General features: G+C 42.5%; 2 protein-coding genes across 3 annotated transcripts in view; one reads left to right on the top strand and one right to left on the bottom strand.

The window, feature by feature from the left end:
- prex2 (phosphatidylinositol-3,4,5-trisphosphate-dependent Rac exchange factor 2) overlaps nt 1-2,976 on the bottom strand; it is a 71,261-nt gene extending 68,285 nt beyond the window's left edge. The window contains exon 1 of the mRNA XM_084033766.1: nt 2,551-2,976. Coding sequence (XP_083889892.1) covers nt 2,551-2,688 — 138 coding nt within the window. The 5' untranslated portion in view covers nt 2,689-2,976. The remainder of the gene's footprint in view (nt 1-2,550) is intronic.
- A 6,793-nt stretch (nt 2,977-9,769) lies between these two features.
- On the top strand, nt 9,770-23,756 carry cpa6 (carboxypeptidase A6). Of its 2 annotated transcripts, XM_084033384.1 has the most exons (11): nt 9,770-10,104; nt 12,485-12,560; nt 16,159-16,283; nt 17,711-17,825; nt 18,224-18,325; nt 18,400-18,504; nt 19,541-19,651; nt 20,017-20,107; nt 20,758-20,960; nt 21,045-21,129; nt 21,870-23,756. In XM_084033384.1, the coding sequence occupies exons 1-11, from the start codon at nt 9,989-9,991 to the stop codon at nt 22,082-22,084; spliced, it is 1,344 nt and encodes a 447-aa protein (XP_083889510.1). In that variant the 5' UTR covers nt 9,770-9,988; the 3' UTR covers nt 22,085-23,756. The 2 variants fall into 2 exon arrangements, with proteins under 2 accessions (XP_083889510.1, XP_083889511.1); XM_084033385.1 differs by lacking the exon at nt 12,485-12,560 and having other exon boundaries at nt 9,771-10,104.
- Nucleotides 23,757-24,364: the final 608 nt, after the last annotated feature.

Here is a 24,364-nt window from a genome sequence, read left to right on the forward strand (position 1 = left end):
GGATTTGAGCGAGGGAATAAAAGTGTTGTTAACATGACACTCTGGGGTTGTTTCATAGTTCAACAGGCTTTTTTTTTCTCTCTTCTTCTTCTTCTTCTGGGAGTGAAGGCGGCAGCGGCAGCTGAGGGACCACTTAATGCACTCTTTGGAATAAATTAAGCTAACTCGTGGCTCAGATCTCCCTCCAGGATCAGGACATGAAAGATTCCCCTTCGTCCCCGTTCTTTGCCGTTCCTCCTCCCCGAGTGCTTATCGTGGAAGCAAATGGCTTTCAACATCTCCCCAATCGACAGTGAACAATGTCACAGACTACGTAAAGTATTTCATTTTTTTTATGCAGGAAGGGAAAGACCTCATTAACGTGACTGTTTACGTTAACGTCTCCCCCACCGTTCTAAGAATGACTGTCACTTTATTGGCTCGAAGCCGTCCAAGATAAACACCCGTGTCCACCGCCGCCCTCCATATCTAGCTATAATTGTTCATTATGTAAGACAAGCCTGAGATATTTCAAACGCCGTCCCCCAGAGCCTTCCGCTACCACTGCCGCATTTTCAGAAATCCAAATGCACCTCCGAGATGCAGTCTGGGTATTTTCCCACAATAGGCCCCGGACTGTCCTGCGACCCGTCGCCCCTAATCACCCGTGTGTTGTTTTCCCACTACCTTAACAGTAAGGTATGTGCGAGGTGGTGCATTGTGTTCGGATCCCACGGATCAGCGGCAACAATCTCTTTCTGCTCCGCGGTTCAACTTCTGGCTACCGACCGGAGCCTCATTGTTCCCCAGCATTTCCTAACCTCGGAGGAATTCCTCGTCCAGGAAATATGGTTTACAAGAGAAGGCACCAAGCCCAGCCAACCCCCCCTTTTACCCTTTACCCTCCTGGCAATATCTCCTACATGATCAGCTCTACCCTTTTCCCTTCTCCCCTCTGGCGGTAGCTGAGTCTCCTGGATTATCCCACCAGGGAGTCTCACAGAGGGGGGGCCGGTTTGTCCTCCGTTTGGACCTCTAAGACACACAGGAGCTTCTGTGTGATTCGTAGCCGGTTCTGTGCATGGCGGTGGAGGAAGCGGAGGAAGGGGGGGGGGGCAACCTTGTGCTCAGATGAAAGTCTCCGTTGTGACCCCTCCGTCTTTGATCCTCCTCGGTGTCTTCCACCCCCAGATGATAAGACAGCAGATAATCGTGTCTTCTTTTATTTATCATCACGCAGCTAAACCAACAACCAACAATCTTTCACAGTGGCCATCTATCGGGATCCCAAGCATCCATCCAGGAACAGAGGTGCCTTGTGAGGATCAGTCACTTTCTGAAATGAATCCCAGTTCCAGCACCACAGGGGTTGATAACAAAAAAAAAAAAAGGAGTGCTGGCTGCATTCCCCACCAACCAACCCCCCACCCCCACCCTTTAACAAACGGACATAAGACACAGTCCCTCATTTAATCGCCTCCTCCTACATTTCTCCAATGATGCCACTTCTAAGAAAAAGGCCTCTTGGTCCCTCCGTCCTCCAGTGGAAACATCTGGGGCAGTGGGAGGGAGGTCAGGGTGTGCACATTCATACGTCCATGGCCTCGGAAACAGCACAACAACCTTCCATCGCACTAAGAAGCCTCAAAAAACATTTAAATCCCACAGTCCAGATCACATCGTATCAGGGTTTTAACCTCATCCACAGCCACTGATGTCTGTCAAATACTCGGTTACCGGATGTACACAACGTTTCCCAGCGGTCCCCTTCCCTCCCGACTTTAAAGTTACTCTGTGCAACAACGTTAAACTGAAAGCTCATCACTCCGGCGTTGCAGCAACCAAAGCGTTGCCGCTCAGAGTGCAACCAAGCGCCTGCTGCAGCAGGGTTTTTTTTTAACTTGAGTCCACCTGTGCCGTCCTTGGCAGCGCTCTCACACACACACACACACACACACACACACACACACACACACACACACACACACACACACACACACACACACACACACACTTCTGGATTTGATCAGAAGTTGGCAAAGGAAGGTGCAACAATGTGGGTTGATCATATGGATGGAACAGCCTGTGTGTGCAGGAATACAACTGTCATTATAGAAGTTTCCCCTGATGCATTTCAACTTTTTCTCTGCTTTTATTTAAACAATGTCTTAATAGAAAAAAATATATCAATAAAAATGCATGCAAACATTAGATTTTGTCATGATTTCTTAAAAAAAAAAGATTAATTCCAGCTTTCTCTGCTTATATTTAAACACTGTCTGAATACTAAAAAATATATAAATAAAAGTGGTTTATCTGCATTTTTAATGTTCTAGTCCCAGATGACTTAATAATAGTTTGATCTGAGACTAAGAAGAGGATTCAAACATCCCATGTCTGAGATCTAAAGCTCTCTTTGTGTCTGCTTTCTCAATTTCACACTTAGAATGTAAAAAGTGAATGTTTCCATCAGAGGGGGGCACAGACTGTTAACATGCAACAGTTTAGAGTCCCTGGACCGGATGCACCGTGCATACTAATCAGGCGGCTTGTGTGTCCCACTGAACTCACCGAGAGGAACTCCAGCGTCCCCACGTAATCCCGTTCGGTCTTCAGGAGCTCGTTCAGGACGCAGACCCGCAGCCGGAGCTGCTTCTCCAGGTCCTTCCCGCTTTCGGCTCGGTGCTCGCTCCTGCTCTCCTCGGTCATGGTGAAGAAAAATACAACAACAACAAAAAACTTATTTCCTGCGACAAATCATCACCATTAAAAAAAAAAATCTATAAAAATAAAAGAGGGCTTCAGTTGCGGACGTGCAAAGTTTGCAGCATGGTTCAACGCTGATGGGTGAGGGAGGGGGGGTGCACTGGATGCACGAGAAGAAAAAGTTATTTGTGTTAATGAAATCTAAATTGGTGACGAGAGAAGAGCGCGAGGCAGCTCCCCGCAGCGCGCGAGCGAAGAGTGAGCAGCAACAAGTGGACGCGCACCCGCCGGAAAGTTGAGTCCATGTGACTCCCGCAGACTTCATCCTTAATCCAGCCTTCAACGCACAGGAGGAGGAGGACCGGCGTCAAGCCGGGACGCGGTGCATGCGACCACTTCCGGTTGCAGTTTTCAGTATAAAACGTGCAACAGGTTTTTAGACTATCTTTATTGATCCCTTTGGGATGACTCACGCAAGGAAATAGGATATCCAGCAGCTAAAACAAACTATACATAATAAATATACAAAGTAAACAATAAACAAACAATAAACTCTAAGCTAAATATAGAAGGTAAACAATAGACAGTAAACAACAAACTCTTAGCTAAATATAGAAGGTAAACAATAGACAGCAAACAATAAACTCTTAGCTAAATATATTCAAAGTAGAGAAAGAATACAAGTAAAACAAATAATAAGTTAAAAATAAATTAAGTGTAGAGAACTGTATAGTCCTCTTTACCCTATTTCTTCTTTAAACAAAGGAAAAAAACTCAACACACTTTTAACCAAATTGTTGTCACGACCACACAGATGATATATAAGCTATTCAAAACTAAATGCATGAAATTAAAGTCTGGCTATAATACTTATTTTTGATGCATGCTTTTATTTTGAAGGGGCCTCTACTGTATTTCTAGGGAGTATTGCTGTTATCGCTGTGCAGCTTTACACTCCTGGACAGGACAGGGGAAACGTTTACAACCTGTTTGTCCCACAGACTGGTGACACATTAGATCTTCAACAAAAACTGATTTACAGCAGAGGAGCTACAGTTTCCCTCCTTTTCCTCTTGACTGGAGTTTATGAGGTGACATAATGGTGAAAGTAAAGTGCTCCTCACTTGTTTGAGAGCTCCTCGTTGGGTTCTGCCAAGACCAAGCTGCAGCCTAGTGTAAAAAAAAAAATACATAAATAAAAAGTTAAACCGTGCAAGAGAATGATGTTGCATTACTTTAATTGCTTTTCTTACTCCTCGTAATAAAGCGCAGCAGTCGGTTAATGAAGCAATAAAGTTCAGCCATAAAACATCTGCTTGAGTTGCAAATGAGTTTATCAGCAGTACAGTATATTAATGTAAACGTTTCACTGCATCCTTTAGATATAAACAACACAAAAATACAGTTTTATGTCATTGTGGGCTCTGCTGGGACTCCAGAGTAAAGCTATTAGGGGCCCCGAACAACCACACGGGGTCCTCTTCTCTTCTCTTAATTCAAAAGACATGGCTGCATGTTCAGAACTTTCTTCTGCTTTGTATTTGACAGGCAAATGTAGAATAACAGCACATGTTTCTGCTCGTGTAATTGATACAGTTTGGCCTTTTTGAACACAAACTAAACCACAGTATTTGATTTATGGATGTTTCTTTCAGTTATTTCCTCGTCACATGTGTCGCATCTGCGGCAAAGTGCCTCTGCCCTTTAATTTATTCATTTGTATTTAGATTTGATTGAAGATAACGGTTCCACAGCTCATCTTAAATAGCTGGTAATGTAAAGTATATCCACTTCTCGTGCTGCAGTGGGCCTACTGTGTGTTTGGGATTTCTTACGTGGAGGAAAAGATGCAGAAATCAGAGTGACGCGAGGATGTGGAAGCAGTGATCAGTCGGAGGTGCTTTTAATTAGCAGAGAAGCTGTGTTCAAAGTCCCTCCGTGCTGCAGTGCACGAGCAGCCACTCGAGAAGCCGGTGGAGTGTTTGTACATGGAATTAGACACAGTGAGAGTCATGTAGCGCCTTCGGTAAATAGCAGCACAACCAACAGCTTTAATTCCACTCTTTTTAAAGGGGCTTTTACAGGAAGCCGTTTGCAGCCCACAATAATGATTTAAGGATTCACATTTCAACAGTCGACTTCATTCCTCAGCAAAATGCTTATTGTTTATTATTATTATGTATCTCATGATATTCTGGAGTAAAGTGTGAATATAAAACATGAATCTAACCCTTTTTATCAGCACCAGAGCGATGCTTTTTCTTTTATGGGCTTTTTTTTATAGATCAATAACAGGTTGGTGTCAGTTTTTGTGAGCTGTGATGAGGCTCTTAAACTTGACGTGCAGTATACTCTAGTGGTTAACTGTGGTACTGCATAGCTTTGAGTGCGTTTCCTGATGATACAGTTATGTGTTTGTACCGTGTCTGTGCTGCCACAGGAGGGCGCTGTTGCTTTGCCTCCAACACTGATCCTGCTATGGATCAAAAGGAGATTTTTTTTCCTCTCCATCAAACAGTTGTTGTCTCATAATGAATCTATTTATTGACAAAACCTGAATGGGCCCGGGTCCCGGTCTGACACTTAATGTACTTGAGTTTTAATCTGACAGAAAGTTTATGGTTTATGGCATTTATGGTATACCAACTTAATTATGGTTTTATGCTTGCCATTTCAGTGCAGGTACATTTCCAGACGGTTTGGCTTTTTAGTGCCCATTACTTCGGCCTGTGAAATGTGATTTTAGTGCCAAGTTCTGCCAGGAAGAATCCTGTGGGGAAAAAAGGACCGATACAAGCTGCCTTTTCTCTCATTATTTCCTTCCAACATCAAACACTGGCGGTGATAACAGTGTTTAATTTACAATGATATGTGGACATGTTAGCCAACACATTTCCAACCAAAGAGCTTTTCAGTGAATCGTTTTTTTTGTTTTGTTTTGTTTTTTTACGGCAGCCAAAGCCAACATTCCTACATCACATATCTGCAGCGGCTGTCAGTCAAACAAGGTGTCGTCTTTTGTTCTGATTTAATCCTGCCCTCCCCCGGCTATTACAGCCTGTCAGACCAGGCATGCGGAGTGGGAAAACACGGATCTTAAAACGCTTATCAGTCGGATAAAAACCTGTTCCTGGTGGATTCGTGATGCCGGGACAACAGTGACGTGTAACAGTGAAGGAAAACAAGGTATTTGCCAAGAAAACACACTCTGTGTCTTCTAATGGCAGAAGTACAGGCTTGAGTGGGAAAATGTGTAATTACAAAAAAGGCCATTCATACCTTTGACTTGTAGTAAGTAACAATCTCTGCATTGTGGTTCATTTGTACGTTTATATTGCAGAGGTGCGAAACAGGCAGTCAAGATAAGCTCTTTCTAAAAAGTCCTGGCGTGATGCTAATATATATATTATTCTTAAAGTGTTGCAGCTCCCCCTGTTTTTCCCCTCTTCCTGCCAAGTGTCTGAATCCTCAGTAACTTTTTTTTTTTTTTTTAAACAGAGGTGTCAAAAGTACAGACTCAAGTAGAAGTACACATGCTTTGTTCAAAAAGACGCTGGTAGAAGTACTAATTCTAGTAAAAACTCACTCAAAGTAAAAAAGTATTCCTATGAAGGACGTTTCTACAGGCTGTCATATTAATAATTATAATAATAATAAATAAAATAATCAGTAATTCCCTTCAAATGCATTAAAACTGAAGAAACAAACCTGAAAATGTGAGGAGTAGAAAGTACAGATATTTGTTTTAAAATGTAGGAAGTAATAGTAAAAAAAAAAGAAAAGTAAATACTAAGTACAGATACCTGAAAATTCTACTTAAGTACAGTAATGAAGTATTTGTACTTTGTTACTTCCCAAATCTGCCTTTTAATAAGCATTAAACTCCAGTAAATGTAATACAGTTAGTAGTATTATATGATTCCCTGTATGCAGATGGCATAGAAATATGACGTTTCTCTTCGAATTATAAATTAATTTCTGCAAAACTCTGATTTCTGATGTATACAGTGTATATATACCTACATCTGACTTTTCTGTTCTTACACCTTCAGTATTAAGTTAATTCACTTCTCGGCAGCGTGGACTGAATCTACACACTGCCTCCTTTGTACCTCGTGTTTGGTCTTGTCCTGTGATTAACTCTTTTCAGGAGGCTGTTTCAGCAACAATTTATTACATTTTCCAGTCCTCTATAAATGCCCCACACACACACACACACACACACACACACACTTTCTTCTCTGCAATATTTATAAGAGGACATTGGGCCGATAAATCTGAATTTAAACTTTTGGCTTGTAAGGTAAATCTGAATCTGTTACAAATAAAAAAGATTTTACTGCTCAAAATTGTGTTTTGTGTTTATTTTCAGATGTTCCAGTTTTTTTTTTTCATGTGAGTCACATAATAGTTTTGGCTTTTGAGTCTAAATGTGATTCATTTGGATCATTTGAAGGGGAGAAAGTCACTGATGTGATTACAGCCTGATTCCCCGACACCCTGCCTGTTTCTCTAACATATGCTCCTCAGCCGAGGCCCTCTGGTCTTAATCCTGCTTCACTCCCGACTCTTGATTTCTGTTACTGTAAGTGAGACTTTTGCTTTGTGATCCAGCAGATGGAAGTCTGTGGGCTGCAGATGTCTCACAAAGCTTCATGTTTTAATCGTTATTGACATTATCTTCCCCCCTAAAATTCTCCGTTTGTACCGAGAGCTATACATTCTGTTCTCCTCGCCGTCTTCAACTGCCTTTACTACTTTCTTTGAGGGGTCAAAAGGTCATAGATGTGCACTCACAGCGCTGCTCTGGGTCATCTGGGATCTCTCAGATCCTCCAGAAGCCCTTGAGGCATCACAAAGAGCTGCAGTTAGCCCCACAGTTTGACCAAACTCCCCTTCCTCCTCCTCTTCATCACCACCACCACAACCAGAGCGAGCCGAGCTCCCAGACTGCTTATCAAAGAGCTTATTCACACCCCTCGGCGCAGCCTGAGCCTCGGAGAGGAACATGGTGATTTATTGGACCTCTGAGCAGCTCTAAGATCTCCTCTGACTGCGTTCTGAGCGAGACGCTCGGTTCTTCACCTTCCTGCAGCCGCAGACCGCAGCCCAAGGCAGCGCCGGCGCTCCAGATCCCCCCTTCCTGTGTGTTAAAAACAACACGGAGAACCATCACGCCGTCGACTCCCGCCGTTTGCCGTGTGCCCAACACGTCATGCTCCAACGAGCGGCCAACCTTTACATACGAGTGTTTTTCACTCTCCCCGCAAAAAATCCCTGAACACGATACAACGCAAAGCAAGCGTTTTATGAATATGCTTCTGTGTGCAGCTGTCCCGGTGCTCAAAAACACTTTCTGGGCTCTTTTTTTTGGGGGGTGGATGGCTCAGTCAGAATGAGAAAAAAAAATCCCTCTTTGAAACTTGCTCCATTTCATTTAGTTTTGACGACATTTTCCAATAAAGATGTGGATTTTTATGGCGTTTAAAACCAGAGATTCGCTCTCTTCTTTGATGTTCTTATGAAGTCTCACTTCTCAGATGTAAATAGGAAACTAATATGACTTCATCTACTGGTGGGTTTATGGCTTTTTCTTTCCCAAAGACAAATAATATTGATAATAATTGACCCCAAAAATGTCCTTTTTTGCTACTCATGTGCACATTGTGTGTTTGATAATGCATAGCTCATAACAACTAAAGAAATGCATAGTTTTTAATTCCACACAGTTTGTGGTTGTGTTGTGGACCCCATAACGGTTTTATACACTCATAAACTCCAATTACAGAAACACAGATATACTAGAAGCGCTGCATATAAAGTGCTGTCAACGCTGCATATTTAAGGCCAAGCAGAGACACTTGTGAAGCATCAAAGAGATAAAACGTTAAGACAGCATTATTGTTGCAAATCCTTAAAATCTTGAATCTATTATGTGAAAGAAGGCTCACAGTGGATTAAATCACATAAAAAGAGCATTTTATCTCAAAGCCACGGTGGAGATTAATCTCCAGTGTGTCACATCAATGCCTGAGTTAGAAACTAAACGCAGGAAACGATGAGCTCACTGCTTCTTCATCTCTGAGCATCTGTCTCCTGCAAAACAACACGCCGCCTTCTCAACACCCTTAATTCCACTCTCCTATCTCCCCGTCACAAACGGTCGGCTGTAATGGCCGTGTGTGTTCAGAAGGGAGCGTTTGGGGGTCCGTCGTACATGTAATTGGGTGTAAAACAGGTGGCGCACTGTTGACACAGGAGGGAAGCATGTGAAAAATGTGCTGCCGCCATGCAATCACAAAAGGAACGGTTGACTTGGACGTTTAATCGCCGTGTTTGGCTGAGAAGTAAATAGGATGAAACGGAACGGCACGGAAAAAGTGTGGAATAACAAGGAGAGCCCACCTAAAGCTCCACAGAGGGATTCCTGCATGGAGACGGGCCAAAAACACTGACATTATCTGATGATCACCGTGGATGGAGGACAGGAAGCAGAGGAGCTCAACGATCATGAACTAACAATACTCCCTTAAATGGTTTAGGATGCATCGTGGTCTTCCTCTCTATGTTTGGTGCTTGCATGGACCAGATCATCATGATTATGGAGATGGAGACAGTTTTACCAAACTAAGATCAGAGCTGTCTTCTTCAAAGGACAATAGAAGAATACGCCTGTTGTTCTGAAGTGAAGATGAGCTACCTGATATGGTTCATATCTACACACACAACTTCATGCATCACTTTAAATGTTAAGAGGTGCACGATTTTCCTTTTTTTTAAGAAGTCACATTTGTTGAATGTGCATGCATGTGTGTGTGTGTGTGTGTGTGTGTGTATATATGTGTGTGTGTGTGTGTGTGTGTGTGTGTGTGTGTGTGTGTGTGTGTGTGTGTGTGTGTAGACTATAGCTGCTTGCTGCTGAGCCACCAGTGATCAGGGATCCAGTTACCAACTTCGCCGACACCGGGGGCCACGTGACTCAGGTCCTCCTCATTCAAAAAAAAAAAAAAAAAAAAAAAAGGGCTGCTACCCTGCAATTCCCCCTTCCCCAGTGCTTCAAAGAGGTGGTGAATTCTTCCCCACTAGTGCCAGATGATCCACTTTAGCACCTTGTGCGCATCGGAGAGACAACCGGCGGACAGTGACTTGGCGCGCCGCGCGGACCAGAGCGCGCGCTCCCGTTTCTCTCTCTCTCTCTCTCTCTCTGTCTGATAATAAGTTTGGCGCGCGTCCTGCACAAAAAAAAAAGTAGCTCCATCTCCCCCCGTCCCACCGGTCGTCTCCGATCCGCTTGCACCCGACGATGGTCCCGGAGCACAGACGCGCATTTCGCGCCTCTGTTTTGCTGGCGTGTGTGATAATCTGCAGCGACGTGCTATGTCCCGTCGGTGCCTACCTCTACAACAACCGCTACGCAGGGTGAGTAAAAGACCCCCATTCATTTTTCTCCCCCTTTCGGGGGGCTCTCAGGAGCTCTCGCTCTCCAGAGGCTTTTCCCTGGACGCTTTCCTGCAGGGAATGAACAAAGAAAGTATTCTCGTTCCTGCAGACATAATATATTTTCTCCAGTTTGCTCCAGCTTTGTTGTGTGATGGTATTTTGGATAAGAGTGTGTGTGTTATCATGTGCTGCAGGGAGCATTCAGATGGCTGGTGATAGGCTCAGCAACAGTGGCCTGTCAAACCGCTCAAAGTGTTCATTTAGAGACAAATTATAGCTGTGCTGCCTGCAGCCACGTGTTTCTATAATCACAATGTCTGTCACAACTGTACATTTTTGTTAAAAATGTCTGTTTTTATGAGGCTGGATGTAAAGCACCCTAATAGATGGTCTCCAATGGGGACCACCTGGAGCTGGACAGTAATTTAGGTAAACATGTACGGGGCGTGTAAGGGTTTAGGGTCTGGTTTTCATAAGATCATATGATGTGATTTAGCGATAGCAGAGGGAGACCACCCTCCTCCTCGTCAGTCTCAAATGTAGGATAAGGATAAATATGGATAAATATGTGGCGGCTTTCATTGTCACAATATGACACATCATTCAGTCACTAGGGGGGTTTATTGCACATGGAGAGATGATGATTGAACCGTATCAAAAACAGTCCGGAGAGTCGACTTCTTGGGGTTTTAAAAAACAAATTGCTTCCATCCCAGATAGAGAGAGAGAGAGAGAGAGAGAAAGAGAGAGAGTACAGCTGTGGGAATAAATAGACCGACAACTTAAGGACAGCTTTAGCTTGCGAGAGCCCTGCAGCTGGGAGATTCAAAGCACACAAAAAAAAGGGCCGGGCCAACAGCGTTTAACGAAAACAGTCTGTCGTCTCTGGGAATCACAGCGAGATGAAGCAAATGGTTCAATTCCGACTACAGTAGAGCTCCGGGGGTGCCACACTTTATTCCTGCTGTATTCACTGGTGGAGAAAAAAAAAAAACAACCCAAAAAACGCAGGTCCTCTAACTGTGGAAGCACATAATAGAGAATAAGAACTGCCAGTCCATCTTCTATCACCGTTGCCATGGTAACCGTCGCTGACAAGGCGAGTAAGGCCACTTTACACGCACCCAGACCCCCTTTTTGTTCCCCTTAAAACCTCAGAGTGGCCGATCCCACCACCTTTGTTTGGGGGGGGGGGGGGGGGGGGGGACTTCCTGTGTGTGACACATTGTAAAAAAAAAAACCTCTTTGAAGTGAGCGAAATGAGAGAGCAAGAAAGAGTTTTTTAAAATGGACATATATATACAGGACGTCTGCCAGGTGGGCACAGACACACAGTCTGTTATTAAGAGACTGTGATGAATTAGCTTTAAGGTCAACCGCAGAGATGTGATGTGCAGAGTGAAAGCAAGAAAGGGGATCTTTCTCTGGATGTAAAAGATGTGGTTGAAAAAGGCTCTCAAGCTTTGTTTAAATTACCTGCCAACATGTGAAGAATCACTGTGTGGCCATTTGAAAATAAATGAATTCACTTCTTTTTTCCTGCAGTTGGCTGAAAATGAAAATCGTCTCGATTAACAAAATCAGCAAGAGAGCACCGTTGCTTTTCTTAATTTGACCCCAGACGTTTAAATATAGAACGCTCCGGCTTTTATTTAAAGTCTGATGTCGTCCAGGAATTCAAAATAAACAGTATCTGTGGTTGTAACCTTGTACGGTGTCTAAATTGAATTATTTATTTCCTGCGTATATGTTTATCGTATGAAAAGTAATTGATTTTTCACAGTATCACTATACGATCAACAATAAAAGTCAATTAAAATCTCCTCACACAAGACAATAACAGCAGGAATAATGGATGACTTGGAATAAAACACAATTAGAAACCAAGAATTACAAAACAAAAGCAAAATTACAAAAGACTACAAAAGCAGAATTATCCCAAATACACAGCACGTAACAAAAAACAACAACAACATGATTGACGTATCGACGGCATGACAATGTGAAAACAGCTGCTGCTACTGTAACCGTAATACTTCCAGGTGCTGTACCTGCAAACCATGAAATAGAATCCCATAATGGGATCGTCTGACTGGGCTTTGACCCTGTCATCAATAGGACTCATAAAACGGGTGGAGAACCAACCCGGTTCACCATCAAACATCTGCTATTATAAGTGTCACCTTCAATCAGCACAAAGGTAGGTTTGCATTACCTGTGGCTCCGCGGGGCCCAGATGTTTTTCAAATGATGTGTGCACTTAGTGAAAAGAGATCAGAGGGCCCCGTTACAGTTTAATAGTTCTTCGGGGAACTTTTAAGACACTTAGCTCTGTTTTTTTGTTTTGTTTTTTTTGCAGGGATCAAATCTTCAGGATTTCCCCGAGTACCGACGAGGCGGTCCAAGAGCTCAAGAACATTCTGGGACACATGAAGGTCGGTGTTTGTTTTTTCATTTCACTTTAAAAAAAATCGGTTATTTAGACTTTTTAATGACATTAAAAGTGTCATATCTGTTAGTTAGACTCTCCCCCAGTGGTCTCAGACAGAGTGAGGCTAAAGGGGGCGGGGCCAAACTGAGATCCAGATGATAGGAGAAGAATGGGGGCGAGACAAAACGTTCCCTCATAACGATGTCAGAATGATTGGATGGCGTTCAGTAACGCGCTGTATATGAACATGTGTTTCAAAGATACGGAAATTAGAGGGGGGGGGCGCCTGGAAGAACCGAAGGCCTTTTTACCAAACTCATTTGGGAGTAATTACCCATCAGCCCCGGGAACACGGATGACCTTCCTCTGCAGTTTTCAGATTGTTTGTAAAAGCAAAAAAACAAAGATGCAATTATAGGAAGCAGATCGTCTTCAAGGAACTTTGTTTGAATAATTGAACAGTTGACTTAACTAAAAAAAATAAAATCTGTGATATTATCTCTCCGGGGATGAAGAGTGCGTTTAGATGAAAGACCAAAGCATATTTGTGAATATTAGTGTGATGCTGGTGATTATTTCCCAGTGATTACTAATAATGATTGCAGTATGACAGCAGCAGAAATGTTACTGAAAATGAATCAGGAAATATTTAAAAAAAACAGAAATAATGCAGTGCTTTTAATTAAATACCAACCCATAATGTGTTTAGCCGTATTTAAATACTTTACATAATTAAACAGCAGGCGATGAACGGCCATAACTTCCATTAAGGACCCATATTTACATATACTTTCTTTTATATGCTGATTCCTTTAAATGTACTAAATGAATTGTACTCGTGGCAGCGTGGAAAGAGGTTCTGAAATTTGGATCTAATCTTAAAATCCTAACGGTAATGCAATAATATCACCACAATGATGAGGTTTTCTCAAAGCTATTTGATCTTTTATTACCATCTCACACTTTATTTTAACGGTCTACTTCCTAATAATTCCCTCGAAAGTTTCCTGGAAAGAACTATGTCATATGGAACTAATTAAACTGAAAATAGAGGCAAAGCTCCGACAGTTTTTTGTTTTGTTTTGTTTTGTTTTGTTTTGTTTTGTTTAGTTCGTGTTCAGAATAGAAATAAAACGTGCAGACGACACAAATCGAAACCGCTAATTGATTAAATAGAACATGAGAAATCTGATTAAACCATTTTTAGAGACTTTTTCTGGGAGGTTTGCAGATATTTTGTGTGGTCCGTTCCTCTGGTTTGGGTTTGATCCTCGGCTTGTATCTGTGCAGCCAGACGCCACATTAACGGTCATGAAAGACATCTGCTCGGCTTCAGGTCGGCCTTTTTTATTCGGTGGTCCATAACCAACCGAGAAAGGGGGGGCAGGTCCAGACCTGGTCGCTCCGAGGCTGACCGAGGCATGGCAGCCGCTGTTTGGACAGCTGTGGGCTTGTGTTTTCAGTAGTTTAGCCACACCGCCGTGCCTCCGGTGCCAGAGTCAGACCTTTCAGCCCGAGGCTCGCCATAATGTCATATAATGAACAAGTTCTCGACACTACAGAGTGCACGAGGATCAGATCCATCATCGACAAGACTAGCGTTACCTCGGGTCCTTCTCCGCGGCTCTGGTGTGCTAAAGGAGCGTTGTTTTTTGGAAACAGAACCCCTGATTGAGTCTGATTCAGAATCTGAATGAATATAGGCTTTTAAAGTGAAGCTCACAGACCTGGATGCACTGTTTAGACTGCAGGTGAACTCTGTGGAGCCCAGAAACACGACGGCCCCTGAATGCATCTGGCAGAGCAAATAACCTTCAACTAAACTATGCAATGGAAAGATAAGACATTTCTACATGATGGATTTCTCCACAAAAAAAGTTAATAATTACCACGTCGGCTCCTGGAGAACGTGTTTATGAATCATATCTGAAACAGGACTGAATGTATTAATAATTTGTATATAATAATTCAAGTTGATCTCTCATTTGATTCAGATCGGGTGTCTGACAAACTCCAGAACCCAGATGGCCAGTTTATTTTTGTTTAAAACAAAGAAAAGAATCAAATCCAGGGACTCGACAAGTGATCGATGAATCTGCTAATTGTTTTCAGAGAATAAACTAAAATAAATATTAGATCTCCAGACTCTCTCTTTCCTGGACGATAGAAGTTTTGTTTGAGATGTTCCAGAGATTTTTAATCTGTGAAAAAAAGATGGAGCATCATCGGTAACTATTGCTGCGGTCATCGTCTCCTAGGAATGATTTCATCATTTAGTGGAGCCAACAGCCGGTTAGCTTTAGGGAGAGGTTTCTCAGGAGGGGGGGGGAGGACCTTCCTGGGGTCTAAAACAAAACAGGATATAAAGTGTTAATTAGTGAGCTGTGTTGTTATCTTTGGATGGAGCCGGTGAAGCTAACCAGCTGCACATTCACCGTCCAACTCAGCAAGAAAGGGAATAAAAACATATTTCCTGCGTGTCAAACAGCTGGTATTTTGGTTATAATACATATTCTACTAACAAGCTGTGTTTTTCTCTTACATTTGGCGACTTGTTTTTCTTTCACTTGACTACGACTTCACCGCAGCTGCCTCGGGGAAACGCCAACCCTCCTTTTCTTTTTATTGCACCGTAACGTTTTTCTTTCGTGTGCTGCCCGCGGCCGCGTTACATCAACCGAAACAACAACTGGCTGCTGCGAAAAAGAAATCACTGAGAATGCTGCGTCTTTAAAAGGGCTTCATGAATAATTAAAGCTGATCAGGAGGATTTAAGCGCATGTTTTGGTGAAACATTTTCGGGGGTACTCAACGATTTCGGAGACGGTGTTAAAAAAAAACTAAAATGCAGAAAAACCAACATTCCAGTGAAGGATTTTCTTCCCCTCCGGCCCAGAGCGAAGTTAAATTAATCTGGTATGCATTCTGTAAACCATTAAACCAATTGACACATTAACAAGCATGTGTGCCAGCCTGCATGTCTACGTTCACACATGAATGTCTGCAGAAACACAGCCAACGTGCAGCCTGCTGACTACCGTGTGGGTCATTTTTTTTGTCATTTTTATCGGCGTCACATGACGCGTCTGTGTTTACACGGTCGGCTGGTTGTTTCAGCAAAGCTAACAGACTGATAACGGGTGCTGAAAGACTGGTGGGGGGTGTTTTTTTTCCCGGTTACGAGGTCAAACGGTGGAGAGGGGGAAGCGGAGAGGGGAGTCGCTGCAGGTTGTTAACGGGAAACGTCAAAGTGGGGTTTTGCTCCATTAACGCTGCAGATACATCAACTCTGTCCTCATGTGAAGGTGGAGACGAGAGGAATGTTAAACTCTCCGGGTCTTAAAACCATTTGGTTTTCAGCGTTTCCACAATCCCAGTTATTCAGTCACAGTTGGTACTAGAGGCCTCATGTCACCTCAGATAAAAATTATGCTTTTCCTTGCAGTGTGGTATGGAATTTAAATAGGGTTATGTTGGATCGGTGCATCCCTGCAGAGTCAAACAATTAATACAAACAAATAAAACCCCTCTCAAATACTGTGTGCCATGAGAACATACTGTGGCTGCAATGTATTAACTCTAACCATCTCCTGGTCCTCTAGGTGGACTTATGGCAGCCCAACAGTGCGACCCTGATCAGCCGGAACGCCACCGTGGACGTCCACGTCAAACGCAACGACACGCGGGGGCTACGTGCACGCTTGAAGCAGCAACACATCGGATATCGGTAACGTGAAACGTACTACGGCGCACACACATGCTCGCTTTGCTTCGGTTATCTAGTCAGCCGCTCTGCTGTTACCCAGCCCCCCCCCCCCCAGCACAGAATATATGATTTACACATGCAGAGTTGGCCATACTTTGCATGCAACAGACACACACACTACATCAGAGCCTGCCGCCGATCTGCTCCAAAAAATGCAGCCCTTTCATCTCCCCCTCCATCCCTCATCAAAATTAACATTGAAACGATGGAGTTTTATCAAAGCAGCCGCAGCCAGAAAGAATGTCATTGTCATCGCTGTCCTCGGGGACGAGCTGCAGATGTGAGGATGAGTCGGATTTTTTAACTCCGGTTTGATTGACCAAGAAAATGCTTTACACTGCAGGGGACGGTATTTTGGTAAATTGGTTGGGTGGTGAGGGAAGGAGGTTTTTTGTTTTTGTGTGTGTTACTTCAGTAGTTTTGGATAGAAATGTACATATAAGGACCTGTGAGGCAGTGTATTTTGGGAGAGTCTGGCTGCCCACATCGTCCGTTTGAGGCTGGAGTGGGAAGTGAAGGGGCAGCGGGGACCAATCGGATGGAAGAGCACATCTATAAGCAGATTTCAGCAGTGGTATGATGCGTTTTGGGTGTTGGAACAGAAGATGAGAGGAGTTGCATAAACAATGTTCGGAATGAGTCAACGATTACATCCAGGACCCGCTGATCACATATTATATTAATTTACGACGCATGAGCAGGGCCCCGCTGTTACAAATTAAGTGGAAATATCGCTGATTGGACATTTTTTCGCATCAAATTAAGATTGAATGCCGCGTGCAAAGACACAAACATATAAAACATTTAGTAATTTGACACTATTTTATGTTTAACAGCAGACATGTGGGTGTTTTGCAGCTTTTCACATGAACTGCTCTGCGTTGACATTTGTGGATATGGTTATAAACTGAATATCTGTGGGTTTTGGTTGAACTTAAAAAAGACATTTGAAGTTGTGGTATTTTTTTTATAGACTAAGGGATTCATCAAATAATAATCTGCAATTGATAATAATAAAAATATCCCTTTGACTTGTTGATATCCTCCTCTCCTATGAATGTGTCTTTTTTATCTACCTCTCTAACTAAATATGCATTTTTATAACATGCAACTATTTGCTTGCTGGATTATTATTTAATTAGTTGTTTTTTAATGATGAACATTTACATGATGTCTTATAATTGATGGTATATATTAATAGCTTATTACTGATCTCTCTAAATCCAATAACTTATAATCTCTATGAAATTTTTTTTAATAAAGTGGTACAAATTCTGTGCAAAAGCTTACATTTTGAAAATACCAGTATTCAATTTAAATGTTTATTAATGGTATAACGATGACTATCACGCCTGTCGTGTGTCTAACTCCCTCCCCTCCATCCACAGGGTGTTTATCTCCAATCTGCAGAAGGAAATTGAAAAGCAGACGGGACATCGCTCGTCTCGCAAGCGGCGGTCGGCGTCCCAGTACGACTACGAGGTTTACCACTCTCTGGAAGAGGTGAGAAGCCCACCGTCCACCTATCGCCATCCCATCTAATTCTCACACAGAGGAAACAAGCATCCTCTCTGAGTCCTCCACCAGGTCCACCAAGATCCTGGTTCAGGATCCCTGAGAGCCTCACACACATCTTTACACACTCACAAATGCATGCAAACACACAACCCTGCACAAATGCACATACTTCATAGGATTTATTCTATTTTGTGACTTCTAATACACCACATATCTGTAGAAATCTGTCTATATTGTTCTGTTGCTTGTTTTTGCACTGCTGGTTTGACGCTAACTGCATTTCGTTGTCTCTGCACAAAAACAGTAAAGTTAATCCAAGTATCCCTTATTGAAATTATTTTTTGAGTGATCAAATCCTTGAGCAACTTTTTTCCATCCTTAAGATCCAAAGCTGGATGTCTGAGATGAACAGAAGCCACCCGGAGCTGGTCGACATGTTCTCCGTCGGGAAGTCGTACGAGGGAAGGCCGCTCTACGTCCTTCAGGTAGGCGAGGAACCACGAGACGCACATAAAAAGTGACTTCCCGCTCTAAAACTGACAGCCATGTCTGCCGTCAGATAGGAAAGAGAAGTCGCCATCACAAGAAAGCCGTGTGGATCGACTGCGGCGTCCACGCCAGAGAGTGGATCGGCCCGGCGTTCTGCCAGTGGTTCGTCAAAGAGGTAGTTGTTTTACCATCGATGCGTGTTTCAACGGTGCCTCATATCTAAATGATAGCCTGCAGCCAGCCGCGCGGGATGTTTGGGTTTCTGGCGTCCTCGACAAAAAAGTATGTGAAACATCTGTTCCTTCGTCACGCACGGCGATGCAAACAGAAGAATACCCTTTATTGTTCAGACCGCCAAACCCAGACGTGCACACGAGTGGGGTGACCGTCCTGCAGCAGCGAGGGGAAGGTACCACACCAGAGGTAGACGTCGAGAACCATTAATGAGTTAACGACCTAGATGCCAGACGAGTGGCGGTTTGCCATGCAGTTGCCAGAGCGTCAAGATAATTAAAAGGGGGGAAAAAAAGCCAAATGAATGTCAATGCAGTCACAGACTTTAAAAAAAAAAAAGAAATTCCTGCACGAGAGACCTCAACTGACGGGAACTTTGAAAAACGGCTGAGAGAAAAATGCGGATAAATATTTCACATTCTGGTAACCGAATGAGCTCATGTTGGGGAGAAAATAGCTGAAACGTGTGGCACATTCTAAAAGCTCTACCACTTATATTGTTGTCTACAGTCCTACACCATGGTTTAAATTAAAATGCTCGACTAATTCGCCCCGGGCTTTTACACAGACTTACAAGTTCAGTAGGGAAGTCTTCAAAGCAGGACAAAGCGGGAGGAGGAAGTGAGTGAACGATGCAGAGAAAAGACAAATAGCAGCAGGAAATCAGAAACAGACAAGTCAAAGCACTCAAATATGTGCATCCACTGTTATGTAGTTACTCACGTTGGCCACTAGGGGTCAGGGTGGCATCTTTGTTTAAGGCTTAAAGCACATTAACCTTGAGTCTGATTAGGGAGCAGGTATTAGTCCAGATCTCCTCATCTTTAGTCTGAGATTAATAACCTGCTTCATAGCAAATAGTGCTTCAGGTTACAGAATAATGAAAGCAGCTCAGTAATTACATTGAATTGTAACAATGAGACCACAGTCTAGGTCCTCGCTCTGTAATTACACTGTTCTGTGTGTCATCATTGAAGGCCATCAACTCGTACCAGCATGACTCGGCGACGAGGCGGCTGCTGAACCAGCTCAACTTCTACATCATGCCGGTCTTCAACGTGGACGGGTATCACTTCAGCTGGACCACGGTACGGATCATCTTCCTCCACACACACCACGCACCACCGACTACATCCTCCAAATTCTCCTCGTTAAGTCGTCTCACCTCTGTGTTAATCAGCCGAGTGTGTTCAGGATAATAACCGGTAACTCATCGCTCCAGCCCACAGAGTTTGAATATGTTCAGCTGAATATTTTGTGTCCAAGTGGATCAGAATTCATGCAGTAATTGGAAAACGAAAAAACCAGAGAGATAAGAATGTGTTTTTGCCATCATGCAGCACTTATCTCTGCACAAGTACACTTCGGTGAAAAATGCCCCCCCTCAACTGCTGTTGGTGTAATAGACCAATCTTGAGCTGAATGAGTGACGGGTGGCTTATTGTTCCTCTAGGATCGGTTCTGGAGGAAAACGCGGTCCAAAAACCACCGGTTTCACTGCAGAGGCGTGGACGCCAACAGGAACTGGAAAGTGAAATGGTGTGGTGAGTTCAAGAACACTGAACTCTGAGGGCCGGGGGGGGGCTGTGTGTCTCTTTTACTCACGATTAATCAGTTTAAGCTGCGGCGAAAATATTTGTGTGGTGACAACAGTCTGTGTTTGATGTAATTGAGTCTCTGGTGGGAGGTGGGTGTGGTGGTGGGAGGGGAGGGAGGGGAGGGGGGTCTGCTGAATCATCATCATCTCTCCTGGAGGGCTCTGAGATTATAGTGTGTATAATATAGTGTGCAGGAGATACTTCATTTAACAAATCTGAAGAATCTAAATGAGTGCTTGAGCATTTACATATGTTAAAGGTGGAAATTTAACATTACATGCAAAATACCCTATTTATACTTCAGTAATGGACTGCTGGACATGTGCATGAAACAGGGCACATATATGCTAATTATTTACAATATTGACCACCATGCTCCTGCTATTTATAGAAATCGAGGACTTTCATATGCAAATATCAATACAGCGTCTAATGTTTGTGATGTTATATATTTGGTCTGCATTCACACAATATCACTCTCCATCTCCATTCTAACCCAACTTCTTTTACATTTATTTTTTTAAATCTGACTGCAATATGACAAAAATGTTTTTATTTGCGCATCCAAATTCTGGTTTCCCCTCGTCCTTTCCCAGAGGAGGGCGCCTCCTCTCACCCCTGTGACGACACCTACTGCGGCCCCTTCCCCGAGTCCGAGCCCGAAGTCAAGGCCGTCGCCAAGTTCCTACGCAAGCACAAGAAACACGTCAAAGCGTATATATCCATCCACGCGTACGCCCAAATGCTGCTCTACCCCTACTCCTACAAGTATGCTACCATCCCCAACTTCAACTGCGTGGTAAGACCTCCGCCGGATATTAAAATCTGTGCAGACGCATGTATAGGATCACTAATAAGCTGGACTTGTGTGTTTACTGTGCAGGAGTCAGCGGCTCAAAATGCGGTCACGGCCTTGTACTCTGCCTACGGAGTGAGGTACAGATACGGACCGGCCTCCACCACCCTGTGTGAGTACATTTACATTTAGCAGACATAATAATATAGAATATAAGTACATTTGTACAACAGTAGATCACTATCAGTGCAGTAAGGATTACACAAGAACAAGTTTCAAGCATTTTAACCCATAGCTGGTATACAACAGAGATAAGTGCTAAGATACAAAGTGCAAATACTAAAGTAACTGCCAGTATATACAAACAAGCAGTGAGTACTACAATTATTTTTTTTATTTTTAGTTTTTAGGAGGGGGTAGTAGAGGGAGGAGGCTGCTCTTCGTCTTCTTTGCATCATCCACTTTTAGAAATCAACAAAAAACAAAATAAAATGGATTATCTGTCGTTAAGAAGTGCCAGTTTCCTATAAATACACGATCTTCCGCTGTGCACTGAATGCACCCCATGAGAGATGCTAAATGCAGAGATGTTCCAGCAATAAGAATGGAAAGTTTCCCAGACTCACCCAAGAATTAATCAATTTGCTGTCAGCAGTGAAATGATTCAGTAAAGAAAATGTATTTCATTAAGTAGAGAAGTATAATGTTTTCAGACATAATCCTATAATTCTTATTAAAATGCATCAGTAATCACTTTTGACCAGGTGCAATGATTTACATTGTGTCACAATTACCCAGGAGAAATTAATTCATGCATGGAGCTATAAAAGACAAGACATTTTACAAATTATTCCAACTTTATGGGCGACCTTATATTAGAAAATAGTGTGCTTATCCTGTGTTTTCCCACAGACGTGAGCTCTGGCAGCTCTATAGACTGGGCCTACAGAAACGGGATCCCCTACGCGTTTGCCTTCGAGTTGAGGGATACGGGATACTTCGGCTTCCTGCTCCCCGAGTCCCTGATCAGCCCGACCTGCACTGAGACTATGAGGGCGGTGAAGGCCATCGCATCGGGTCTGCTTAAGAAGTGCGATACAGACAGGGACAGATTTCCATATATATGAGCAGACCGGAGCTCCAACGTCACAGGTTACTTATCTCAACGCCTCATATTCCTCTGACATTTCATATTCCTCCAGATTTTATCAGGTGGAGAGCTGAGAAGGGACACAGCACCGCCGGGGCCTTTTTAATATGCTTTTCCTTGTGTTTTGGGGGGTGTTCGCCTTAATTTCCTTTTCATGATGAGAGACGGTGGGAAGTGTGCCAGTAACCGTGAATCCAAGGAGGGACCACCAGCCTGTTTATATACTATAAGAATATTAAAAATGCAGACTTTTCCATGACATAAGCTGAATGGCGGTTATGTGAGCACTTGTCAAGTTACAACAGCACTTTTTTAAAGAAACTGCCAACATGTATTGTCTTCCAAAAATATGTTATGTTAAACTTTTCACATTAACTGTTTTTTATTAATGACCAATTTCTATTTTTCTTTTTTTTTGGTTGCGTTTTATTTTGAAAATACTCCCACCAAGTGCCAGTACGGTAATGTTAATGTATTAATGCCTGTATTACTGCAACATTGTTGGTGTACATAAGTTATGATACCACCTGACAATCTTGGGTTTGGTTTAAATTGAGATGTATTTTTGATTCAGACTGAAATTTGACTTAAAAGGACCATACCAGCGTTAATACGACATGACCAGCTAGCTTACATAAACCTCTACTGTTTACCAAAATCGGTGATTTTTTTTTAGATGTTTGTTAACGTTTTGTCCATATGCAATACAAGTTACAGAATATACCTGAAAATGTTTGTGAAGGTTAGTAAAAACTCACCGCATCGTTGAAATCCTCCGGCTAGCTCAAAATCCAGTTCCAACTTCAGTTTTTGTTAAGGAACTATTTTTTAACATTCAGCCCAACGGCTGTCTCGGCTCTAGTGTGATTGACAGCTCAGAGGGCGGGACCAAAGTATTAAAGGAGGTCGGTGATTGGCTGAAATGTCCACGGGCGGGAATTTCAGCCTTGTACCGACACGGCGCAACAGTCGCGCCATTAATGAATGATTCTCAGCTTCTCCCAGTCCGTCTTCGTCATATTCATACTGGGACATGTTGGGAAGTTGTTCTCTGACCAGTATCTTCTTCTCGACATTGAATTGCGGATCGTAAAAACCAACGTTTAGCGGTCTCTCATACAAGCTTATTTATCTCACCGCTTCCTTGTTACAAAGTCCAATCAGAGCCAGGCAGATCACTTTTAACCAATGGGATGCAGCGAAATGGAACACGTGGTTCTTGTACCGAGAGAGAGTGCTTGATATAGAGGTCGGCGTACGCCGAAGTGAGACTCGATATGAACTTGATATTAGCGGCTAGCTCCACCCGGGCCAGTTAAACCGGAAGTAACCGGACATTAATAACGAGCGCACCCAGAACCTGCTTCTCGCTACGGACGAATGCGTGAATTTTAATGTTTTTTCTTAGCGTAATACAGTAATATTATATTAAAATAAACAACGCGATGATATTCACAGAGACGTAACAGGCTCCTACAGTGTTTAATGGACTGGTATGGTCTTTTAAATGACCCGTCACTTCAGTAGCCTACTGTGTCATTACTCAGGTATGGATCAATGACAAAGTCAGAAATGTTTACTTTTGACAGCTTATTAACATGAGATTCTAATAAATGTATGAAATCTGACCGAATAAATGTTGTTATATATGACACGGCAAATGTTCATTTTATTGTTGATTATTATTAATGATTTCATTTCAGGATTATTTTTGAAGAAGAACAAATGAAAACATGGTTGTGGTTACATAAAAAAAATAAAGAATTCCAGGCTATTAAGTGGAGAGGAAGCATTTTAATAAATATGGATGAGAAACAAAATGAAATGTTTATTTATATATTTAAATGCAGGAGTGAAACATCTCCCTATTTTCACACTATGCTCATTATATGAATATTTTTAAATATTTAAAAAATATATAATCTGTAATGTAGCCGTCAAAGAATCACTAATTAGATGCTTAAGTTTTTTATATGAATGCATCATCTCACACTATACAGAGTGCATATATTCAATCATATTATTATATTAAGTATATAAGTGGAAAAGTTGCACGCACAAAAAGCAGAACTCCTGCACACACACACATATATATATATATATATATATATATATATATATATATATATATATATATATATATATATATATATATATATATATATATATATATATATACACACACACACACATACACACAAAGTTGGCATGTGCCTTTAATAAGCCCATAGAGGCTTATGCACGAAAGCTTTAGCTG

This window comes from Eutrigla gurnardus (genome assembly GCF_963514095.1).
Source record: "Eutrigla gurnardus genome assembly, chromosome: 18".
NCBI classification, from domain to species: Eukaryota; Metazoa; Chordata; class Actinopteri; order Perciformes; family Triglidae; genus Eutrigla; species Eutrigla gurnardus.